At 38.6% G+C, this 24,890-nt stretch overlaps 1 protein-coding gene across 2 annotated transcripts in view; it reads right to left on the minus strand.

Annotated features, from left to right (window-relative positions):
• The window catches only part of POLR3B (RNA polymerase III subunit B), a 70,035-nt gene that overhangs the window by 34,618 nt on the left and 10,527 nt on the right, over positions 1-24,890 (minus strand). For both annotated transcript variants that reach the window (XM_064420438.1, XM_064420439.1), the window contains exons 10-18: positions 18,161-18,283; positions 16,552-16,668; positions 15,937-16,071; positions 10,794-10,955; positions 7,371-7,571; positions 6,189-6,351; positions 4,107-4,260; positions 2,789-2,863; positions 1,933-2,031 (exon numbers count right to left, since the gene is read on the minus strand). In XM_064420438.1, the coding sequence (XP_064276508.1) occupies positions 1,933-2,031; positions 2,789-2,863; positions 4,107-4,260; positions 6,189-6,351; positions 7,371-7,571; positions 10,794-10,955; positions 15,937-16,071; positions 16,552-16,668; positions 18,161-18,283 (1,229 nt within the window). The remainder of the gene's footprint in view (positions 1-1,932; positions 2,032-2,788; positions 2,864-4,106; positions 4,261-6,188; positions 6,352-7,370; positions 7,572-10,793; positions 10,956-15,936; positions 16,072-16,551; positions 16,669-18,160; positions 18,284-24,890) is intronic.

A 24,890-nucleotide genomic window follows, 5' to 3' on the forward strand; every position in this document is an offset into this window, starting at 1 on the left:
AGCGATGTTTGCAAATTTCATCAGAGGGTACAAGTGCATGGAAATAGATATACATTTGCACAGAGGGTATTCAACAAATGTCTTCTTCCAGTAAGGTCAATCCCATTTCAACCAAAGATGATTCTACTACCTTATGAAGTATTCCAGAGAGCTAATGGGAGACATTCAAATTTTACCGGGCAGTTCAATTTCTGCAGGTCAAAAATGCCACTGCCAGAACCAGGCCCAAGAAAGGAAAAGCAACCACATGAGCTCGAAAAGCAGATTTACAAATGTGTAAGGAAGACACTGAACACATTAGAATTAAATACTCCAAAGAAAACCCCTCTAACTGGATTGGAAAGATAAAGAGAGGATATTGTAGCTAAAAGAAGCCTATATTACAATAGCAGGAATGCTACTGAGATACTTCACACAGTGGGTTGTATCAGTGGCATTACCAGAACAAGCTGTACCAACATGGTCACACCATTTAAGATGCAAGATGATCATCTGGAGAAAGGGGGGACTCAGCTATTCAGGATGCAGGGAGTATCATCATCAAACACAAGGAGCAATGTGCTCACACGCTAGAAGCTCAGATACTTATGGCACAGTTAGACACTGTTAGCATTGAAATCAAACTCAAAACAATTGATGGACAATACAAGAATCTTCTGAGCTTCCTGGGAGTTGCTGAGGAGTCCTTTCCTCACACTGCTCCACTGGAAGTTCACTTTCTCCTCTGATTTTAGACTAAACAATGATTTCATATGCTACATTCCCATTAACCTTTCTAGCTGAGTCAGTTGTCCTGTAACTTAAATTTTCAGCTCTGGTGCTTTGTGTAAGTTATTTAATTTTGGCACAAATGACAGCAATTGTGTACGCTCTTCTTTGCTCATGTATACAGAACTCAGTCAAGAGCATGCAAGAGTAATCTCTTAAAGTGATAAAGTCTTCAAAAGCCTGGGTAGGAGCAATGCAATTTAATTAGCAGAGTTGATGTATTACATTTAGAAAAGGTTAAAGATAATTGAAGAGCTCACCCAGCTCCACTGAAATCAATGGTTTATTTCTATTAGTTTGCAGGAGTACTTGACCTGGACAGATTATTTAGAAAAAGAATTTTCTGGATAAATCTACTGATCAAACATTCACAGAGATAATGTCTAGCATTTCATATTAAGGCCTTCAGTTTACAGGGTATTGTCAAAGTAACATTAAAAACCACTAAAAAGATAGGAGGATTAAAAAATTTAAAAGAATCCTTCCTTTAATGTGGAATCTTTAATCACAGTCAGAAGACAAGAGTAAAAAAAAATTGCAGCAGGTGCTTCAATATGTAGAAAACATAACAGATCTGGAAAAATCTCTGAATTAAAATCACATATCAAAAATGGTTTTAAGATGTGTGCTAAAGAATACACAGAATGATGCTGACATTTTTATTGGGGTCTATTGTACATCCAGAAGTCAAAGGGAAGGCCTCATTCCAGCACTCCACTTACTGTATGGTGGGTGTCTAGGGTCCCTTTATGGCCAGAAAAGAAATTTCCAAACAACCATGATATGCTAAAATAATCAAATAACATGTGAAACCATTTGCCTTCTGGATACCTATTGGATAAGATTATTTATGATGCGCAGCCCAATGATCAGAACAAAGACCCACATCCAGAGAAAGAAAGCATATACCTTTAAGTATTTAATATTTTTGAGTTAGTAGCAGAAACAGCTCTCTGAAAATCTGAACCATTTTTTGTAACTTCCCATGGATAATGTAGGATGTGTGCAGACAGATTTCTCTCTTTAGCTTTCACCTGGAGTAGTTTCAACGACTAGCAAGGGAGCAGTGTGTACATGTGAAAACAGTAACATTATTTATATGTTTGCATTTCAGAGATACCCTATGAAAGTTTTTCCTGTACCAGTTACTGAATGCATACTCACTTATTGATTGTATTTTCATACAAGGCAATGTTACAGTCATTTTCTTCATTCACATCCAAATATTCTACGAGGCCTTCATGCAAGAAGTCTTCAAAATTCCTATAGATAAATTAAAAATTACACTAGAAGTACTGACCACATATTTCTGCAAATATAAAATACTTAGTACATATATTAAAGGAATGTAATATGTAAAGCTAAACCAGATAAATACTTCTATATGTAGAGTTCTGTGCATATTACATATTGAAGAAAAATGTGGTTTTTTTAATTAATCCTGTTGCCCATTCACTGCTTCACAGTCTGACAGATGATTGTTACTTAAGTGAACAACTACAAAAAATCTTCCCATATGTACTCATCACCACTGTCAATGTAGGCAAATAAAAGGATAAACACATATGTTTTTGTGATTTGTAGAATTTAATTAGACCTAAATTTATATGCCTTTGTACTAGTGTGCTTTTTTAAAAAAATTGTTAACTAAGAATTTACAAGGACTTTGAAAAACTCTGGATGTGCCCAGTTTAGGGTGGTTAAGTTGATACTCCTGTGAGGTGTTTGATTTTTCAGTCAGGAGGATGATACTGCCTCAAAAGTTCCACTTGCAGAAAGATGAGGCTGTGAGATGTATTTATTCTGTATACTCACCAAATCTCACAGCAGTAACAAAATAAGAACACCAGCCTTAATTTGACTTTACACAGAAAATCTCCAGTACAAAGGTTATGAATTTATATGGAGAGCAGACTTCTCTAATTAGCTAACCCCAAGACTGTGAAATATTGACTGACTGAAGTATCTCCACACAGTATTTACTTGGTGAAGATGAATATGGCCTACTTGAATTGTGTACCTGTAGCCCTGAGCCAGTTCTTCCATATGCTTGTTTGTAACTGCAGGTTTTTGCTTCTTGACAATTATGTAAGGCCTGAAATTAAAAAAAAAAAAAAAAAAGGATGGTCACAGCAAATACTTAGGCAGGTAACCTAATTTATTTTTACACTAAGAACCCTGCCTATGCATAACAAATTTATCGGCCTTTAACTGATAAAACCACATAAATAAAATCAGCAACTATTCAGACCTTAGTTTGATATAATTAAAACGTGTATCAGAAAAATCAAGACTTAAATTTTGAAGTAAAAGCCATTTTTCCCCCTTTAAATAATTCAACTAAAATCTTCTAAGTTTTACCTACAGATTTTGATGATGGCTTTAAAAGATTTGAGATTTCCCAAATTACAGAGCTAAGAACAGCATTTAGTACTGTGGTTTTTACAGAACACTATGTTCACAGTTTGTGCTCAAGTGTCCACATGCACGGCTGCATTTTGCAATTGCCTACATGCTGTAAAGTACAGGCATTTACTGTGGGTGATCTCTGATGAATCCATAAATTTCAATAGCACATGGATCTCTGAAGGCTTCCCTACCACACAAAACCACTGACACAAAAGATGGCATGCAAGAAGGCAACGTCAAGGGCTGTTGCTATTTGGACAAGTTGCTTTGATAAAGAGAAGCAAGTAGCTACAAGGTACTTGTGGAGTCCCTGCTGAAGTCTAAATAACTGTTAGAAGACTAATAAGCACTTTTAAATGGTTAATAGGGATATCTAAACAATTGCAGGGTGAGGGGTGCCACAAAGCAAACTTGGTAAAGCCTTGCAAATCCACATGATTTCCCTTGCTTTTATTTTAAAAATGGGAAGCTTTGCTGCCATCTCCCAAACTACACATACTAGCCCGCACTGCAAGAGTGATTTCTCTGCCACTGAATATGGCCCTACTCAGGATCTCCTGACTAGGTATGATTAATTGATGGTTTGTGCATTTACTATTTTGGAGCCTCTGACATGCCTCAAACTGCATTCAACAGGCTCTGAGATTCAATTAATGAACAAAGTAGAATGCCACCAGTAGTTGTGATTGCTGCTTTGTTGAAGTGAACACAGAATATGCACACAGCAGTCATTGCTAAAATATGTATATATTCATTAACCCATTCTGTCTCTTCCAAGCTCTGCCTATTTTGAATGAGGGCTATTTAAGCAGAAAAGAGATGCTCAAGTCTTACTGAATTTGCTTAAATCTGTTCCTGTGACAGCCTGGCCCACTGCACAGAAATTTATAGCCAGTTCAGCAGTGAAGTAATTCTGATGAGAAGTTTACCTGCACAATCTCCCTCCATCAGAGGAGATGTAGACACATCTGTCAGACAGATTTGTAGAGATGGAAACGAATTCGTTAATATAACCCGCTCGACGCAAGATCCGAAAGGTGTTGACTAATTTCTGGTGATCACGTATGACACCAAGGATGTTACCTGGTCAGAGAGAGAATAAATACCTGGTGTATCCTTTGCACATCCAAAACTATTTACAAATTCTGATCATGTGTGGCACGCATAGAAGTACTTCTGCTTCTTGTAAATAGAGTTGTTATAAAATTCCCCTTCTCTAACATGAGTAAGAACCAGCTCTTTTTTCGTCTCAATTCAAAATTGTTAGAATTTCACATGTCATCTACCTGCATGCTTCCAAACAGCCTGAGAAACCAAATAGTGTGGTTCTTCCAGCTTTCTTCAAGTATGTTTCTGCTCAGCTGCCCATTAATCAGTTGGTGCACAAGTTAACAACTCTCAAGTCTGCAATTTCACCTGTAGTGAAACTGATTCAAGGTTTCCAAGAACAGACCAAGGAACGGCCCTGCTGCCTTGTCAGAAATTTTAAAGTCCTGATATTTTGATGTATGGGATCACTCACAACAGCACAAGAATTTCTCTTTTAGGTACTTAGCTCAACTCAGCTATCTTAGCAGGGCACTTCAGCTCATACTTAAATATTCTGATGCATGATGAGCAAAAGAGAGTAAAATTAATTTTAAGAGTCACCTGACCAAAGTAATCTTAATACATAAAATAAACATCTATGCTCACATTTTAAAAACTTTGAAGAAGAAGACAAATGATGAAAGTTTAGGGAGTTTATAAGACAACAGAAGGGTCTTTACAGCTTAAAGAATTTGTATTTAACAGATTATCTACGTTCTTAAGTCAGGATCAAGTCAGCTATCCACAAGTTTGAATTTTTTATGGATTAAACCCATAAACCAGTGGATTGAACAGTAATTTGGCTTGTCCCACTTAGTACTAGTTCATCTACATTTGGGAACAGACTCTTGTTCTGTACTCCAAACTGAGCTTGTCAAGGAAGAGTCCAATATTTTGGCTCTGCATTCCCCTCTGGACCACAAGACAGAAGACAGTGCATGTGGTTTCACTGAACCTTATCTTTAACACACTGCTACAGAAAAGCAGAGCAAAGGAATGTAGTTTGGTCAAGTGCTGCTTTCATGTTACCAGGAAAAGGCAGGGTTGAAGAACAACTGCTGTTTAATTCAAGGGTAAATGGAGACCTTACTCATGGTGACAGACATTACACACTAGTCCCTGGAAGTGGATGCTACTAACAAAAGGCTATCTTGAAATCATAGCTATAGTTTTAAAAATGTCAGTATTTTGAAATCTGATAGTACCTGTTGTTTTAGAAATGCTAGAAGATCAATTGTAAAAGACATATGAATGTGTAGCTGCAAAGCACATGCACTAAATCATCCCTTTAATAAGACAGGCCTGTTTTCCATGATCTAATTTTTCTCATCACACACAAAGGAAGATGCCCCTTCAAAGGTGTTTTTAAAGAGAATACCGTTGCTAAACTTCACAAATAATGTTCTCATGTTTCCTTTCTGTTTTTAAAGGCTCTTTAAAATGCACGACTATATATAAAGATAAATGCTTTCTGTAAAGGAAGATCTGAATTTGTAAATTTATTACAGTATTACATATTACAAATTGAAGTTATTTTCTTCTAAAAGTACTTTACGAATGGCACCTCCTTTGGCCAATATCTAAAAAACAAACAAACCAACAAACCCAAGTTAAATGCACATATTTTTGTGCCTATTTATGCAAGTGGGCTTAAAAACAGGGCTGAAATTTGAGAAAGCTTCAATTTCCCAGCTACACACATCTGCAGTCAGAGTTCTGAAGACCCAACCTCATGAAACTAAGTGCCATCATCTGGCCCATCTACTTTGCCCAACCCTATCAAAATATTTACAGAGGAAATTATTTGCACGTGGAAAACAGCATCTGCTGTTGACTGTGATCCAAGAACTACTGCAGGGTTTCTGAAGCCTAACTCTCCATCAGCAACAAATCCGAGTCAAGACTGCTGAAAAGTAACATACCATTAAGAAAAACCAGGAACACGTTTGGGTATGAAAGTTCTTCACCACAGAGCAAGTTGACATCTTCAACTCCAAGATTACTGGCTAATTTAATAATTGGGCCATCTTCCATATCCGTAGTAATGTGAGTCATGAGGGCAAGGTTTTTAACTAAACCACAAGCCTAGGAAAAAAACAAAAACAAAACCCACTAATTTTATCCCTTCTCTTTCTATGTGTTAATACCATACTTGCATTTTTCTCCCCAAACTGTATTTATGATTGACAAAAACAAAAAGATGACAAAGTGAAAGAAATTAAATTAATTACCCTGAAATTTTGGAGGGAAAAAGGTAGAATTTTATATATCACACTGAAATGTAATGTTTTAGCATTTACAAGGTAATTAAAAATATAGGCACTGAAATAGATTTTAAATTAACCATGTATAACCCTATGTTTCTCTCATCAGCTAGTCAGCAACATAATGGAAATACAAGATCAATTTTCCATGTATCCTGTATGTTCTAGCATAAACATTAACATTTTAAATGAAAAAGTATCTTATACGGTGTAACTTTATTTCAGCTGCCTAGTAAGACTAGCTTATATTGACTTACTCAGAAAGTTCAGAGTTCCTCCCCCCAGAGTATCCTCTATTCAGAAAAAAAAAGAAAGAAAAGGAAAGCAAAACAAAACAAGACTGTCAGAATCAATTCCTTGATTGCAATATGTACAAAGATGGCTTTCTTCCACAAGCTGATGGCTAAAGAAATACTGGTACATGTTTCCAGAAACATTGCAACTTGATGCTGCAACGTGAAAACAGAATGTTTATTACAGAACAAAGGGAGAGGGGTTTAGGACTCCTCTCTTTCTGCTCTCACCAAAAGAGAACAAGTAGTTTCACTGCAAAAATGGAACCTGTTCATGTCATTCTCATATAGCCAAATGATTTCAGAACTGTTTGCAGACAATCTATGCAAAAAAAGGAGAAAAAAGACAATATAGTAAGGAGGACCAGGATGCAAACAGGTAGGATGTAAGTCACACAAGTTGTGTTACCAGGCTGAGGATAATTTATCTCTGTAGAAACTTCCCCATCAGAATGATTCCTCTAATGGAGGACCACCTGCTTCAAGTTAAACAGTGTCTCCATTTGTCAGGACAAGAAACACAGAAAGCAAAATAGAAATCACTCACCTCTCCTTCAGGAGTGTCAGAAGGGCAGAGCATCCCCCACTGAGATGGCTGCAGGGATCGAGGACCGCTCACTTTCCTTGTCTTTTCAAACTGAGAAGAGATCCTGGTCATCATTCCCAGAGCAGATATGTAAGACAAGCGGGACAAGACTTGTGTCACGCCTTGGCGGTCCATCTTGAATCTCTTTAGAGACCAATTTCCCTGTAGAATAAAATTAATGCTTCAAAAGAATCTGTGCACTTCATCCTTGTCTTGGCTTTTTCCAGAGTCTAGACAGAATGGTATCTGAGGAGTTTTGCAAAACAAATGTTGCCCATTTATACAAATCAAATTTCTAACTACCTATCTGCCTATAAAGTCCTAGTTATAGCATACCTGTATTAGGTATTAAAGAGAAGTTGAAACAAAAGGACTGCTCTTTCAGATGAGAGGATACTGTTGCTATTACATATTCCATCGCACAAATAGTCTTTTTCATCTCACAGGTGAATCAATACCCAAATTTACCTAAATTAAATTATTTTGGTTTTGTTTTATCAATTTTTTTAGTATTTAAGAAAGAAAAAGTCTTTGGAGTGATATAGCACTTTTACAATAGATCCCATAAGCTTTCAGTTTTGTCTTTTCCGTGATTTGTTACTTTTGTAGGAAACACAGACATTTATACTGGAGAAGTCTGACATCAAAGCCCACTGTACTTTTTTGAAGCCTTTTGTTTTTGTAATCCAAAGGAAAAAGACTCACTGATGTGTCTTCCCCAAGAAGAGAGTGTGTGTGCGCGCGCGCGTGTGTGTGTGGGAGGAGTAGGTCCTCCCAACTTCTGTTTGGATTACACCAAATATGAAATGCAAGATCCATTAACATCTCAGAGGTTTTGTGTTTCAGAACTGTCACAGGCACTCTCACTTGTGGTTTTAATCATGAGAACAGAGGAGCTTAGAGCATGTTCTAGGACACAAATATGCTTCCATGCAAGCAGATTCAATAAACTCTACTGCAATCTTGAAATTTAGTGCTAAAATCTTTGCCTTTGTGACATTTACTCCATATCCAGTTCTCAGCAACTGAGTCAGTGGATACAGCAAGTTTCTATCTGAAATACTATTTACTGCAGGCACCATGTTACTGTTCAGTCCAAAGAGAGCAAAAGGCAGTCCTTGGGAAAATGTTAATTCTTGAACCCTTTTTGGCAAACTCAGCTCACCAATTTTAAGAAGTAACTTGAAGCTTGCTTGCTGTACTACACCAAAACCCTTTTAGAGGGTGATTTGCTTGGCTTTTTTATTTCCACTTTTAACAGCACAATCCCATTCAGTGATCAACAGGAAGAAAACACCATCCATATGAATGGTTTTGTTATTTGCTTCCACTGGAGACTATCAAATAGTCTCAAACTTGCAATAGCAAGTGGGAACACATCATGCCCAATGGCAAGTCAGTCAAACCTGTTCATTTGTTCAGCATCTTCGGGAAGAGCTCACTCACTGACCATTTCATTCTGTAAAGACTGAGAGTTATGGGAGTGTAAGTGGAAGAATACAATAAATCAGTAGTTTTTCTTCCCACTAGAAAGTATTGCATCTTTAGGCTAAGAAAGTATGTGGTTTCTCCTTTGCTGCCCAGAAGAGTCTAAAATTAAAAAGAGTGGGAAAAAGGGGAAGTAAAAATGCTGCCTGAAGATGTCATACAAAATATTCTTTGTGCTTTGGAAGGGATGGACTGGATCCTTCAAACTCTGACCACAATAAAAAAGAAAATCCAAAGAGGTCAGGGCAGTTGTGAGACCACCCCCTTGAGAATATCCTGTTGAGAACTCTTATGAATGGGAAGTTGCCCCCTCAGTGGCATCAGGTGATTCTTCAGATGCCGAAATGCCCATCAGGCTTGTGGCACTACTGCCTGCCCTACCTTCTCTTCTGGGGTTTTCCAGGGTAAGAAGAGGAGCTGTAGCAAACATCACTGAGCACCACTGTACAGCTGATGCAGTAGGGCTATGAATTCTTTTGCATGCTACTGGTGTAATTGTGAATCTGCTCAGTTATTTCATGCTCTTTGAGACTATCATTGAAGCATTCTGGTGAGATTGGAGATTGTCATTTCCAAGAATCATTTTTATGGTATTTGCTTAATCTCTTGAATGGTGTGCACTGGGCATTGTTCCTGAGAAATTATTTTTCAATGCTTAAGAGCAGATGGTGTTTAACTGCTTATGTGGCAGTAAAAAAAAAGTCCAAAGACACGGGAAGAACGAAGACTTTACTGAATATGGACTGAATAATATTTGCAGATTTATCTCTGTCAGTCCAAATGGAAAAACTGGCACAAGCTAGAAGAAAGCACCAGCATTTAGAGAAACAAATCTGTCAATTGTTTTGGTTATGTGCACTGTGGAGATTTAACTACATTTGGGGCACTCATAAAATTAAACAGTGATAAGCTTTAACACTGGGATTTGTAAGTTACAGACTGTTGGTGGTTTTGGATGCAAGACGTGGAATTAATTTGTTTACAAGAACCAAAGAAAAACCTCAGTTTCATGCTAGGCAGAAAAGCCCTCTCAAGAGCACCAAAGATTAAAAATTAAGTTCCACAATTTTTACCAGCTCCTAAAATACTTAAGTCTAATCTAATTTCTTTTAAAAATCATGCATTTCAAAGTCTTTTACAAGCTAATAGCTGGATTTCAGGAGCAATCTCACAAATTGCTCTTGCAGATGTCTGAGGTGAAAGACAAAGTTAGTAGATATTGTTGTTCTTGTCCATTGGCATGAAGGTCCAGGAGAAGACAGAAACAGACTAAAATCCAACCAAGACAAATATTTAAAGGGTAGTTATCAGAGTTTTTTAATATTATGGCATGCCGCACATTTCCCTGTTAAATAGATCAGCACCGTTAGCAGAGAAGTATGAACTTCTATGCTGCAAATTTGTTCATTTCATCAACTTCAAAATAAAAAGGCACTGCCCTCAAAGAGCTCAAAATTGAGGTTGAGGGGATTTTTTTTTCTTCCTGCTCATGATGTTTTCCTGCTGTTTTTCAAAAATCTTTTGTACAAATGATGTAGCCTGACCCCAGCTAAATCCAGATAATAAAAAAACACATAGTCAAGCAGAACCTAGAAGACAGTCAGCTGGATAAATACAACCATGACCACTATTTTAAATGTGCCTGTTTCTACCATTCTTTCTCAAAAAGTAAAACATCAGTTTGAAATAAAAGATGCTTGATGATTCATGATTCTTCAATGAATTCCAAACACCCTGTCCCTGACAGAGTTTTCCAATTTTAATCTATAAAAAACATTAAATAGATCTGCTTTTCAAACCAAAACCAGAAGATTCAACAAAAATAAATGTCCACATTTCCATCATTCACTATGGTGGAAAAGCTCTGCATCCTGAAATGAGAGCAGAAGTACTTACTGTGGAGATGGCATTGACCATGCCGTTGGTGATCTGGTCCTGCCGCATGTGCTTCACGACATCAAACTGCGCTGCACGCTGCTTGGGGATCACCTGGTCAGCAATCTTTTTCAGCTCCGAGTTAAATTTTTTGAACAAATCTTCAAACAGAAGAGAAAGAAGCTGGAAACACAAAATGGTTAAGGGAAAAATTATACTTCTTCAAGTCTAGGAAATGAGGAAAGAGACTACTTGTCAGTTAAAATGTAATTTTTCTGTTTCACAAATGATAATTTTACCACAAGTTTTTTGCCTTGTTACAGTATTAGAGAACTTTTAACAGAAATTAACTAGAATGGTCTAAGTTTATGCACTTATCCCCTTCTGCTTCGCTTTAATCTTTCCTTCACAATATTTTAGCACAGCCATACTTTTCTATGCTATCCAACTATTTTCCCTAATCTGCTATATTACAACCCAGCTGATTTACTTCCCCCCTGAAATTATAAACTCTTTTAAAGATTTAATACCCTAAATGTACAACCCTGAATTACACACAAGATCTGCAGGCAAGAATGGTTTTTACTCTAACACATAGCTCAGGTTTCATAGGCAGCTTCCTTACTCATACACACTTCTATCCTGCTACTTTCTGCCAATCACAATCTGTGGAAAATATTACACCCACAGATAGTTCACCTGTGGATGTTCAACATCTGTCACTGTTTTGTAGAACTGCTACTATCTGGAAACTGCAATACTTTTCACATGTCCCTCTTAAAAAATACAAACCAACAACCCAAAAAGTCTACAGTTTAGGCAATAAAGCTACATATCTCAGCTGAATATGAAAGAAACCCCAAACAATCAACCCAAAATGAACCCAGCAACAGAACCATTCAAAAGTGTGGCATTTTAACACAATTATTTCCTGTATATTAATTACTTCTTAAAATAGCCATAAAAGGAAAAGGCTACCAAAGTTGTGCTCTGACTTTTTTTGCTGTCTAATCTGCTTTGTTTCTGCAGTTTGTTCAGCCTCTCCTTGCATCAGCAATAGCTTTCAAAACATTTAAATCTGCACCTCATGATACATTTTAAGTGTTCAAAACAATTAGCTTTGCAAGCAAGCAGTGTCAACTCTAAAGCCTGCACTCCTGTCCTGGGACCTGAGTCTACAACAGCTCCAAGTGTCAGAAGAACCAAAAATGCAGCTGCTATCAGTGCCAGGAATGGTAATTCCCTGTGTACAAAGCACTCAGTTTAGAACAAGCTATGTGCTCATCCCCCACAAGCTAGGACATTCTGGAGTCACTTGTACCATACAATTTCTGTATATGCAGAATTAAACTGTATTTTACCTGTCTCCATGAGACACAGTCCCCACCTTTCCTTACCTTTTGGAAACAAGAAAGTAAACCACTCTGACTCTTCTCTCCCTAGGATGGGCCACTAGCTTTCATTTCCTTTTCTCCACCTACATGCTCCAGCTGGGCTGACCAAAGCATTTGAAAAATGACACTGTAAAGCTGGTGACAACACACAGAGCGTGCTAACCCTTGACGGAAGTGGAATCCTATTGCCATTCTGGACAGACAGGTTATCAGACCCGACCTTGGAATGAGAGGAAGGTGCTGTAGAGCCTCTTCTCCTTCCTGATGTTTGTAATACTATCAACAGTTGCAAAATGATACTCTCTCACCACTGACACAAGAAATCCACTCACCTACGATATCACAGTTAATTTAAATTAGATTTCCACCAGAAATAAAAGTAACTTTTATGAAGCATTGTATTAGAAAGGAGAATGCACCGGAGTTCCCAAAAATAATTATTTATGAGGGAAGAGTTTCAGAAGTAGGGAAAAAGTAAGAGGAGGAAATATGTCATTTTAAGATGGCTGATAGACTTGTTAAATAAGAACTAAACTCTTGAAATTAACTACAGTAAACATTTGATCTAGACAGGTTTGAGCAGGATTGAAACATTTAACTAAACACTTAAAAAATTACTCAGAACTTGTTTTCATATTTGATTTCTTGATCAAAAAACTGCAAGAATCTCATCATTCCTTATGTCATGGGGATTATAAAGCCACACAACATTTCCTCTTCTCTAACTAATAAAGTCAGTTACAGCCCAAGTACACCAACTTGTTACTACCTGCCAGTCTGAAAAGCCTCATACTTTGCTAATTTCACTCACAGACTCTCTAAGAGCTGGGACTATCTGGCAAAGAAGAATTTCACAATAACCACATTATTTAGGTCAAGAGCAAGAGATTAAAGAAAAAGGATGGAATGCCACTGATAATATTCAATGGATTTTGTAGTTAGTCCAGGGCCTTTCAGCCTTCTTCAGAGAGGAGCACTAAAGAGCAAATTATATGTAAGGAAAAAAAATTCTGACAGCTCACCAATTGATTTTCATTGAAAATCCTAAGAAAAATTAATAAAGAAGTTAAGCTGCTGAAATACAGTTTCAGCAATTAGCTTAATGTCAGAGAATTCTAATTAGGCGCCTTGAGATTGCTATTTAGCGTTTAAGCCTTTAGAGTGCCAAATTCTCCCTTTCACACAAACTGGTTGCAAAATTAAAGACATTAGGCAGCCTTAATTATATTATCAGAACAGCTGGGATTAGGCAATCTCTGAAGTCAAGGCGGTATTCTTTTGTCACAGGGTAGAAATCCCTTGCTTTCCAGGGTGCCGGATTTTGGTGCTGTTCCATATCTCACCCATACAAAGCAAGCTGCATTAGAAACAAAAAAAAAAAAAAAAAAAAAAAAAAAAAGGACAAAGAACAGAGTAATGCTTAGCAAATAATGAACACATTAAGGGAAGAGAAAAGGTAGGTGAAAAGATTAAGCCTGAAATCGGTAGGTTTTGCTAACACCTCAGCTGGCACCTGGCCTACTGAGCCTCTAGTGGCAGGCAGACTAAGAGAAAGCTCTGTAAACCAGCTTGGCTAGTGGATACAACTCTGTTATCTAAAGCTAAAGCACATTTCGTACTCTCTTGTCCCATGGGGTGTGAAATTAGCAGCTATTGTTTTCACACATTTTTATAAACACAATGCCATTTATGTCTTTACACTGTTTAGACCGCTGTGTTTTTCTCCTCACAGGGGAATCTTTTATTTTTAATTTATTCAGATTTTAAATCAACAGGATTTTTATTCCAGGAACATGATGCTGGCATAAAAAAAACCCAAAACAAACCACCACCAACCATTTTATCCACACAAACTTTAGCGAAACACAAACATCTAGAAACTGGCAAAACTCTACAATTCAATAAAATTAGTATTTCACCAAAGTTTAGACTGCAATCCAATAAAATTATTATTTCACCAAAAAAACAGCAGAGGGAAATTACACCACTCAGCTTGAAATGAGCATTTAAAATACCACTAGAGAGAAAGAACTACTCTTAATCAAGTGTTAACCCCTCCACCCCCTCACCCCTGCAGAGGTCTTCTTGATGTAGAAAAAATATGCATTGGCTTTGTTGCGATGATCCTCTACATGTAAAACCTTTCCCCACATAATTTAAAACAACTTTGGCTGTTAACATCTGTGTGAGCAGAGGACTTTTTCTTACAGCTTGTAGAAAATTCTTCACCTGCTCTACTTTCTGCTTCTAGAAGTATTAGGAGAAAACAAACTATTCCTTTGTTAAATAAGAACAATCTGCTGACAAAGCAACAGCTAATTTACTGATTACAGTCATTTTGAACTACAGTAGTTACAGCAGAAACCCAAGAAACACATCACAGCTTAAAATATTTATTCCACTGAAATGTTGCACTACTGTCCATTTACTACTCCTTACACTTTAGAAACATATTCTGCCTCAGCACTGGTGCAAAAATTTGATGAACAGTAAAGACATTAATTTCAAGAAAGAATTTTCTTATCCTAAAAAGTTAAGTTTTTTTCATTGCATTTGTGCTTTGAATGTGTTCAAGAGTGCCATCTTAATTTCTTCAGAAAACTACAAAGCAAAGCATGTGGTTTTTACTCTAAAATAATTGCACTTGGTGCGTGTGTTCACATATGGGCATAGAGGGCAGGGCGCAAAGGAGGAGTATGAGACAATATGCAAGCACACATCTTAAAAAGTGTAATAAAATGAGAATTTTCACTGGATAGGAACAAAATAGAATAAATATTGTTATGTGTGCAGAAAGAGAAATCCCAACACAAACGCTGTGGGCAGCAGAGATGCAGTTTCTGCAATCCAGGGCATTTTGTGTACTTGTCTGAACTTCTGATGCATGATCAATAACCACAGGTGATACCAACTACTAAAACTCCAACTTGCATTAGCACTCAGCATAGCAAAAAGTACAATCCTAACATAAACTGTTTAACCAAATAAGCACACATGGCAAGGAAAAATCCATGCCACATTAGCTAAGCAGTTCCTTTACCTGACAGGTAAACTCCTCCAGCATTAGGAGAATGCAGTTTGGCCAGCAGCTGTGAACTGCCACCCTCTCTGCAAAACAATGCCAGACACCTCAAACTATTCCCTCCTCTGCAGCCCTTGGATACTGCTTCTGCCTCTAGTGCCAAAATTCTGCAAGCAGAGAACTCCACAAAATCCACTTTCATTAGCTGCCCAAGTTAACTTTGAATATTTTGTTAATTCATGCCACCCTAGAGGCCAGAGAGGCAGCTGACAGCAAACAAGCAATCTTATGGGCACCAAATTACAGGAGGCCTGAGTGGCTGTTCTGTGAGCTGGTACACAAGCTGGGTTCTCCACAGTGGGACAGCCTGGACATGACATGCAGGCACCTCCTTTGCCCCGGTTTATTCCCTTACCCAGCTGCTTAGAGGGGAACACTGGGGGATGGCTCTTACTGCTGCCTTCTTGACACTAGCAGTGTTATGCCACAACCAGGACTGATTCTCTATTTGCACTGCTCTGTCCTTTCATCTGGTATAAAGAGGCAATACAGAAGTGAAGACAAAATGTATTAGTCTCAATCATGAAAGCAGATCTATGAGTCAACATGGAAAAGCCAATGAAAATAAAATGAGAGGGAGAACACTTCAGTTGAGAAGACAGGGATACTCTTTATTCCTTATTCTGCATCTTTTAAGAGGAGACAGTAACAAAACCCTGAAACACTTGGCTCTGAAGTAAAAACTCACCTGCCCTGCCAGCTCCAAACGTTTATTTCCATAATAGTCTCTGTCATCTACTTTATTTTCTCCTTGAGCCAAAATTACTCTGCGTACCATCACTGCTGTGTATATGCACTTGGCACGAAAATTGAATTCTTTCACCTGTAAAAAATAAAAAAAAACTAAACAAAACAAAAACATATCAGTGCTTCAGGATCAGCTCCTTAGTTCTTATTCAGACAAACCCACTGGTAATCCTGGCTGACTGAGTTACAAAAGGGGTTTTAGCACTTTATTTTCTTTAAAAATGCAAAAAATAAATGTTAGTGACTTTGAAACAGATAGCAAATGAAACTAAATCAGAATAAAGATATAGGTCATGAAAAATGAAAGTCCTGAATTCACACCTGATACTGTCTGGCTATGTACAAAAAAGTGCAAAAAGGTTTGATTAGTTCAATGGTAGAGCAGTTCACAAAGATTTCTTTTGACTCAATCCAAGTCTTCCCCTTTATTTTGAGGATGATTTACTTTATCTCAGCTACAAAGCCATAGAAGACATTTTCCCTGCCAACAAAGCTCACACCATAAATAACCATACAAGCTTACTCTTGTTTAAAAAGCCCCCAGAACATTACATACGAGCACATGGGTCAGAATGGTTGATGCCAGCAGCTCTCGGGCTTCTTCCATCTTTGTTTTCTTTGGGCCTCCCCACATCCTCTGCCTTCGTACTTTGTTTCCAATGTACTTCAACGCCTGTGAAGGGGGGAATTAACCTGAGTTAATACCAGAATTGTGACCTATACAAATACACACACACGTTACGTGTGTATTCCTCAACCAGTGCCATCTCACCACCAATGGATGATACAAACATCAAACAAACTGCAAAATAACAAAGATGTAAGTGATACTAACTTACAAACAAAACTTAACTAACAAAAAAATTCCGGAAAACTGACACAATTGATGATGCATACAATGTGTTTGTCACAGGTTGGTAACATTTGGAATGGAAAGTGGTGGAAATTCATGATTACTATAACAGTAAAAGAAAGGATATGGCAGAGATATAGAAAAAAGGATTCTATAAATTCCAAAGATATTCAGTTTATTTAATTAGACTTTTCACCTTCAGTTCTTTTGTGTACTTGCTAAATTCCATTCAGATATTAAACCATTAAACCTCACTGTTTAATATCCCCAAAAGCTACTGTGTGGCATCCATGTCTGTCCCCAGGAGTGCCTTGCAGCGGATTCTTACTTTCCTACCAGCTGTCAATCAATCTGCAGAATTCCTAGTTAGATGAGTCAAGAAGCTATCCAAGCCCACACAAGAAGTTCCTGCCTGGAAGTCATGAAGCTATGTGAAAGAATCGCCCTCTCCACTAAATGACAGATTATCCTTTCCATCTGTTACACTCTTCCACAATAAGCTATCTCTCTATTAACTTCATTTGACATTTCTTGCGGAGAATAACTTCTGTATTTCTGTTTTTCTAACTTTCTGAATACTTCACATTCCTCTGTGTTGCTCCAGCTCACTTACTCATCTGAGACTGAATTAGGGCTCTTCAAGCTAACTGGAACCCTCAAAAGCCCCCAAAGATGAAAACCAGAAAGATGTTCACTTTAAAACCCTAAACATCACACATGGAATGATTTGACAAAGTTTACAATGAAATAGCAGAAATAGGATTAATGTCCAAAAGCTTCTTCTAGCAGATTAATATATACCCATTTGCTCCCAGCAAAATGGCCCACAGCCTGGCTAACTAAAAAAGGTGCATGAGCTAAGAGAATTCTGCTGAGTCTTTAGCAGGATAGAGGATAGCTGCTATGTAGGCTTCATACAGGACACTAAAACAGCAGAACATCTACTCATGATGAAATGGTCATAGCCACATCAACAGGGCTTCAGCAAAACGGGGCATGCAATTCCCTTTTTAAAAAAGTCTTCAACAAACTCCCCTCATTTTATGGACATTGCTACTTTTTATATACAGGGTTATGCCATTAAAACACAACCAAGCATTGCTTGACTTTGATTTTTTTTCTTCTCCAGTTAGGTTATGAGAGCCAAGACTCACATCTGACAAGCCCTGACCCTTTAAAAAGCCTCAGCTTGAAATAAATCCCCCCCAAAAAAATCTTAAAACAGAAAGTCTATGTCCACTGCTGACACAGCAAAGTGGTCAATACCCACTATCTTGATTTTTATGGTCTCTGGCCATGTGAAAGGACACACCTGCATCTGTGTAAAAATCTGAGCTTTTTGGCATTCTTCCAGACTAGGAGCAAATGCAGCCATCACATGTTCCTCTGTGCCAATCATCTGTACAATCTCCTGGTCACTCTCAACACCCATGGCCTAGGAAAAGAAGAAAAGACAGAAATAACACAGGCTTTATGTTAACTCACTGACATTTGCTTATGCTAATTTGGTATTGTTTGTCTGCATTACTACTAAGCAAGAGCTAGTTCTTCTCTAAGAAACTGTGCCATCTGGCACTGGCAGCACATATTCCAGCTATGGAAATCTTGATAAGCAGCAGGAACACACACACTTTTTGGGGTTTTCTTTCTTTCTTCACTGACAGGAGTTAAATTCTGTGGGGTTTTTTTTTTCTTAAGAAAAAAAAATACTGAATAAAAACAAACCAAAGTGTTTAACAATGAAAGCCAAGTCAGAATCTACAATAAAGAAAGGAAGGTGAAATTTCTTAAAGGAGTACTCACAGTCTCTTACCACAAGTAATTTTGCAAACTCCATTTGTGATGTAGCTCATCATATTTGAGAAATGTTTATCCCTTTGCAGCTCTCTGCATTTAGAAGATGACTTCACTACACAATTCCACTTGAAAGACATTCTATTCTTTCACTGATCCATGGACACCTTGTTAGACTTTATACCGTGGAAAAAGCTTAATAAACTAAGAAAGCCCTTAACAGGTTTAGAAAAATCTCTCTATCAGTAAGTGTTTCAAGGTGGCAGCCAGCAGTGAAGGCTTTTGTGGATTCCAGATGGTGCTAAAGCTCCCCTCCTTCACACATTTGCCTGGAGCTCAGCCATATCAAGAAATGGAATAATCTCACTAAACCTCCTCTGGCTGAGTTATAATATGTTCCTCAGAACTGTGAGGAAGTTACGTTTGCATTCACATTATTCTCCAAAATGCCTGCCACAAAGACCATCGTAAATAATGGCCTATGTAGACTCTAGTATTCTGGTTCTCATTAAAAACTGGCAGTACCCCGAAAAGTCGTATTTTCCTCAAAAATGCAGAAATACCTTCCCTTCTTATTGCCTTCATGGAGTGTCACTTTGCTTAACACCTAGCAAACACCATACCCTTGGAAAACTGTTGCTCTAATTGTGAAGCATTCAGCTTCTTTTTCCTTTCATTTCCTTCTTTTTGAACAAAGAAGTGGCTGAAGTTCCTTTAAATTCAAACACTGTCTTCTCACCTTGTGGTTTATTAGAAATTAAAAGTGCTGCAGAAGTATCACACACCCAGAACAGCGTGAGGACTCTCCTCTTTTAATGCAAAGCCCAGATCACAATTCCACCATCTCAGACAGACTTGAGTGCCAACTCAAGATCCAGTTACTTCACCAGGTATGAGTGTTTCATCTTAGTTTGATCCCATTAAGCAGTTACCCCTCTGATCTCAAGGCTCTTTTCAGAACCAGAAGTTGGCCGTGTGACATTATTGTGGTTGAGATCTCTGTTTTTCAAATATTATTACACTTCCTCACCCTTTTAAATAAGGTCACACAGTAGTTAAAAAATCTCAGCAGAGAAGTTAACAAAATTCCCTCCTGACCTGAAAGCCAGACTCAAAAGGTAAGTCTACAAAAGCATCAAAGTTTCACAACAGTAAGGTTCCATGTGTCTAGGATTTAACAGTTGACCAGCGAACTAGTTTAGGAACAACAATCAGATTCATACAATTATTGCATTTAGTCTAGAAGTTTTCAGAACAAATTTTTTGCACCATTCTAGGCAAATATAACACAAATACATTTATCTAAAGCACATCAACTGCAAGCTGGTATCACCCTATTTCTGTCCATCAGGTTAATTCTAGGATGGCAACCAAATCTTAAGTGTCATATAAAATCTGGGGGGAAAAAGTCAATTTGATTTTTTTATTATGTTTTTTTCATCCATTAAAAACTGGAAGCCATAGTAAATTAAAGAGGGTTGATGATTTCTTCTGCCTGGATGAATCCTGTGATCAAGAGTTACAACAAAAGGATGAGAGTAAGACAGATCTTTATGCCTGCGTAGATTTTCTAGCTGGAGTTTGTAGCAGCAAAATCACCTGAGATTCTAAATTTCTGAGTGGCTAGGATCTGTCAGCAAACAACATAGGTTGTGTTGTTAAATATGTGCAAATTTAACAAAATTAATTTGTGAGTAATGACTAAAACTCAAGCAAATGACTGAAAAATATGTGATAATACAACAGCCTAAAAGTAAACCTATTTATTCTCCTTTATACTCTCAACCATCCTGAGCGGAGTTGTATACACAACACCACCTACATGCAACACTAACAGGACAAGCAGCAGGCCCATGCTGCCTTCAGACAGATTTGTAATCTTAACATTCTGGTTTCCAGCAAATTTGGCCCTGATGTTACCCTTCCAAGAAAAACCAAACAAACAACTAAAAAACCAAACCAATACAAGAGAAGTATTCCAGAACTGGCCTGTAACATCATTAGGGCAGTAACAAAATATTCCTTGGTTGTTGCCTGTGTTACAGAAAGACAGAAGACATGCAATATAGGAATGGGCCCTACGCTTAAACACTCGCAGTCCTAGGACAAAGCTGAAGGAAAGGGAATTAACATAAAAGCAAAGCAGTAGACAAGATGTCTTGTTTCTTTTTGATTGGAAGGCGACGTCACAAAGGGATAATTTTACGGGGGAGGGGGGAAGGAGACATTGTAAAAGCATAATTTAACAGTGGCACTGAAAGGATGAGGAAGGAGACAGGAGCAGGCTGCTGAAGACCACAGCTGAAGGCTAGCAGTCAATGTACATAAAAGAGACAAGGCAAAGCAAGCATTCAGATCATCCTGAGTTCAAGTGGGAGAAAGTGATCCAAGTGGGCTCAACTGCCTCCTAGGACTGGGGAGCTTCCCTCTGCCCAAACATGTGTGTGTCCACCTTTGTGTGTGCACACACGTGTACAGATGAGAGTGTGAGCCCAGCTCTTCCTCCCCCAGCTCATGTCTTAATGATGATGTCTAGGCGTTTCCATGGCACTTTCCTAGAATGTAGTTCTGCACTCCATCAGGCTAAATTACAGCACAGAGACAGGCAGATGACTGGATTAAAAAGATGTCAGGGAAGTTCAAGGTTGACATCACAGACAGAATTGGTCTGGAGCTTTCATAATTCAAAAGATACGGGCTATGAAACAACAGCCATGGGAACCCATAATCCTGCAGATCCAGTCAGACCACCACCCAGCTGTTCCTCTACAGCTGCACCTTAACAGCTCCAAGGCTAAAGTAGGTTTGTAAAAATGAAACTCAACTTGCTGTTCAAATCTTTTGCCGCAGGTCCTAGAGTGGTTTCTTACAGTTCCCACATAAACTAAAGATAGTTCATCTAGAGATTCAAGTCATAAAACTCAACTTTTAAGTCCCTGTAGGTTATTCATAATCCTCTTCCCTCCCTAACCACTTTGGATGCAGCACGCAACCTTCACTTACTTCAGCCCCCAGGACTCACTCAGGCCTACCAAATTGAGATCACAAACTCAAAATAAAAACAGCCCTTACCTTTGAGCAGCTCTAACTCCCTCCAATGTAGGGAGCTTCCTGCAAAAGCAGCAGCACCATCTCACCTCCAACTCAAATGATTTTCAGGACAGAAACACCCTTACATACCACACAACTATTCCACACCTCCTCCAATGCCCACTGCTACCTGGAACTGTCCAAGCCCCCCAGGTAAAGCATGTGTACCTCCTAGCCCAACATTCAAAAGAGCACTGTGCACAGTTCACACAGCCCTATGAGATGTGCACAACTGACAAAGCTAAAACAAAGGTCTCTTGGAGTTGCAAAGCAGCTCAAGATACCCTAAATAACCCTGTGGTCGCATATGTATATCAACTAATGAAGAAGTGTTATAAAGTAAGCAGGAAGCAAATTAGCTGTGTTTGCTTCCCATTACAAGGCAATTAACAGCCCTTTAAAAACTGCAACAGACACATACATAAGGGGCAAAATTGTCTGCTTACGTCACTACTTCAAAATTAAAGTTGCATTTCCATATATAGGGAATGCACAAATGCTTCTGTCACATATCAGAAGAAAGGTTAGGGAAAACTGTTTAAGCTAGCACAGCTACAACGCTCTAACTCCCCCACATCTAAAGAGCAGATACCCCAAGTCTGCCCTAGAATAGTGCCAGGCATATGCCTTTTGTAGCCTATCAAATTTCAGTTAGTTGTGGTCAATGTGCTAAATATCACAAAGCCACAACTTAGATGTGTTTGGCAAAACTGGCTGTAAAACGTCTGAGCATGCCCATCCCCAGGATCCCTACAGGTCTGGATGGCAGAAAAAAAAAGCAACAGGACAGTCATTCTGTCTTGCAGTTATGGAGGAGGATGAATTGAAGGCAGATGCCTCCTTCAGGGTGACCCCACACAATCCAGTCCCTATCTATCCAGATCAAGGGATGTTTATATCTATTCTATTTCCACAGCTCCCCACAGCCCAGGTGCCTGGGCTTCATTCCTCACCAAAAGCAAGGATGGAGAACACTGTGTTCAGGTCTTTCCCTAGCATGCAGCTCTGTCCATGACTTTATACCTGAAACACAAGGGCGACCTTAGATTCTAGTCTAGGGAGCTCTAAGAATTTTAGGCCTCAGCTCTGTCAGTTGGTGATGTTTGTAATGTTATCTATTTCACAGTCCTTGCTTTTGACAAAGATGTCTACAGGATATACTAGTACACCTCCACCTTACAGATGCAGTAGCTTTAAATACACTTTGGATTATAGATCTGCAATACTTGCTTTCTCTTCTATGATTTTCTGCACCTGATCTACTTCTTAAGTCACATACGTCAGGACAATTAAAGCTATAGGGACTAGAAAAACAATCCAGAATTGCTCACTGTCTCTCAGATAGTCCCTGACAAACTGTCCCCTCTAGATGGCAAATGCACTGAATGGTAGCCCTCTACCAATTATTATTTGTTTTCTTAGTCAAAACACAGAGGTCTGTGGAACTTGGTTGTAGCCTGGATGCTGGTTTGGGAGGAAATGCAGAGCAATAGATTTTTGCCATTGCTTTCTCATTTTAGTTTTTAATTAGAAATTAAACATGTAGCTGTTTCAGTACAAATTAAGGATTTAAAGGCAGTCATAACTTCAGACCTTAGATTGTCTATATAACTTAATTTTGTCCCTTGCAGATGTGAATCTCTACATCAGAAGAAGTAAAACAGCTACTAGTAACAAGGAAGACACATGCTTCATGCCCAAGGCTTGGGTGTTGGCATAAAGGAATTATTCTCCTTGCTTTTCCAACAAATATCCGGTGTATAATACTGCCATGTGAGAGACCTGAAGTTAGACAGGCATCCCTAAGTTTGGGATTCTCCAAGCTGAGGAATATTGAGTTTGTAATCTTGCTTCTAGTAGTTAAATAGAATGAGGCAATTGCATGTTACAGCAATGCCCAAGAAAGGAAAATTGGAGACTGGTGACTGCTTTCATTTCCAGCTGGAGACTCACCAGAAGTAGACAGAAGATCCCTGAATTTCATGTCGTTAAAGGAAGGGTAAAAAAGATGACCACTCATGAGAATTGCTGGAATGGAACATTCAGAATAGTTAAAGTGGGTGTAGCTAATTTGATACTGTATTAAATCAATATAAATAATTGAAAAGCATTACAGCCAAGAGCTTATGACAACTGTGATCCCTTTTGCAATAAATGAAAAATTAAGGAATATTATCTAAAATATAAAAGATACTTAAGAAGAGGGGGATAATTGCAGCAAGCGTTGTCAGAAGGTAATAAAATAGTCAGTACCATTTTGCTTAGATAAACAAGCCAACAACCATGTCCCCAGACAACAACCCAGAACAGTTACTCTACGTGAGCAGCTATTTAGCTGTACCAGCACAGGCTGACAAAATGTAATAGAAGTCTATAAGGTAAGGTGGAATCCAGCAGTTTGATATTGAAGTAAATGGATTAAGAGCCACACTAATACTTTCCTGCAACACAAGAGTTGTGAACTTAATTCTGGTACTTTTACATACATTTCTGTCCATAAATACCTTCTCAAAACTCCTTTAACCCCAGACACTAAAAACAGATATTTTTCTTATTTGAAGAGATTTGCTTAATCAGAGGTAACAGCCATTTACTTCTCAAGTCTAAGCCCAACGATTAAACTATTTGCTAGTACCAAGGCACACCAAGTGCAGCAGTAATTCGGACAAACCTGTAAATAACAACTGCGCTGCAGGCACGACCCGCGCGGATGCTGCGACCTCGTGCTGCCCCCTCCTGGCACATCATCTCCTGCGACCACCCCTCCGAACCTTCTGGGCTGTAACCCACTACAGAGAACACAAGAAGAGGCTTTTTTGTGCCTTCGAGAACACTGCCCGATTTCCTCCTGCAAACGCCCCGTAGCAGGCTGTAGGCGTACAGGCAGCAGCAAGGCAGGACAGGAGAGGAAGGAGCTCCAGCTGCTGGCAGGACAGCTCAGCCTCAAGCCAGGCCATGCCCTACTGTCCTCTCTAGCAGCTGGACAGGGCACGTCCACCCACCACCTCTTCTGGCTGTAGTCCATGCATTTGATTCCACAGACAGAAAACCAGAAACAATGACCCTTAACACAACTTGTAACATAACAAACCAGAAAGCTTCTGACCTGCAGCAACAGAGGCACCTCATAAGGCAGAGTAAGGGGGTGGCAGGTATTT

The sequence above is a fragment of the Passer domesticus genome, chromosome 5 (genome assembly GCF_036417665.1).
Source record: "Passer domesticus isolate bPasDom1 chromosome 5, bPasDom1.hap1, whole genome shotgun sequence".
Classification (NCBI taxonomy): Eukaryota; Metazoa; Chordata; class Aves; order Passeriformes; family Passeridae; genus Passer; species Passer domesticus.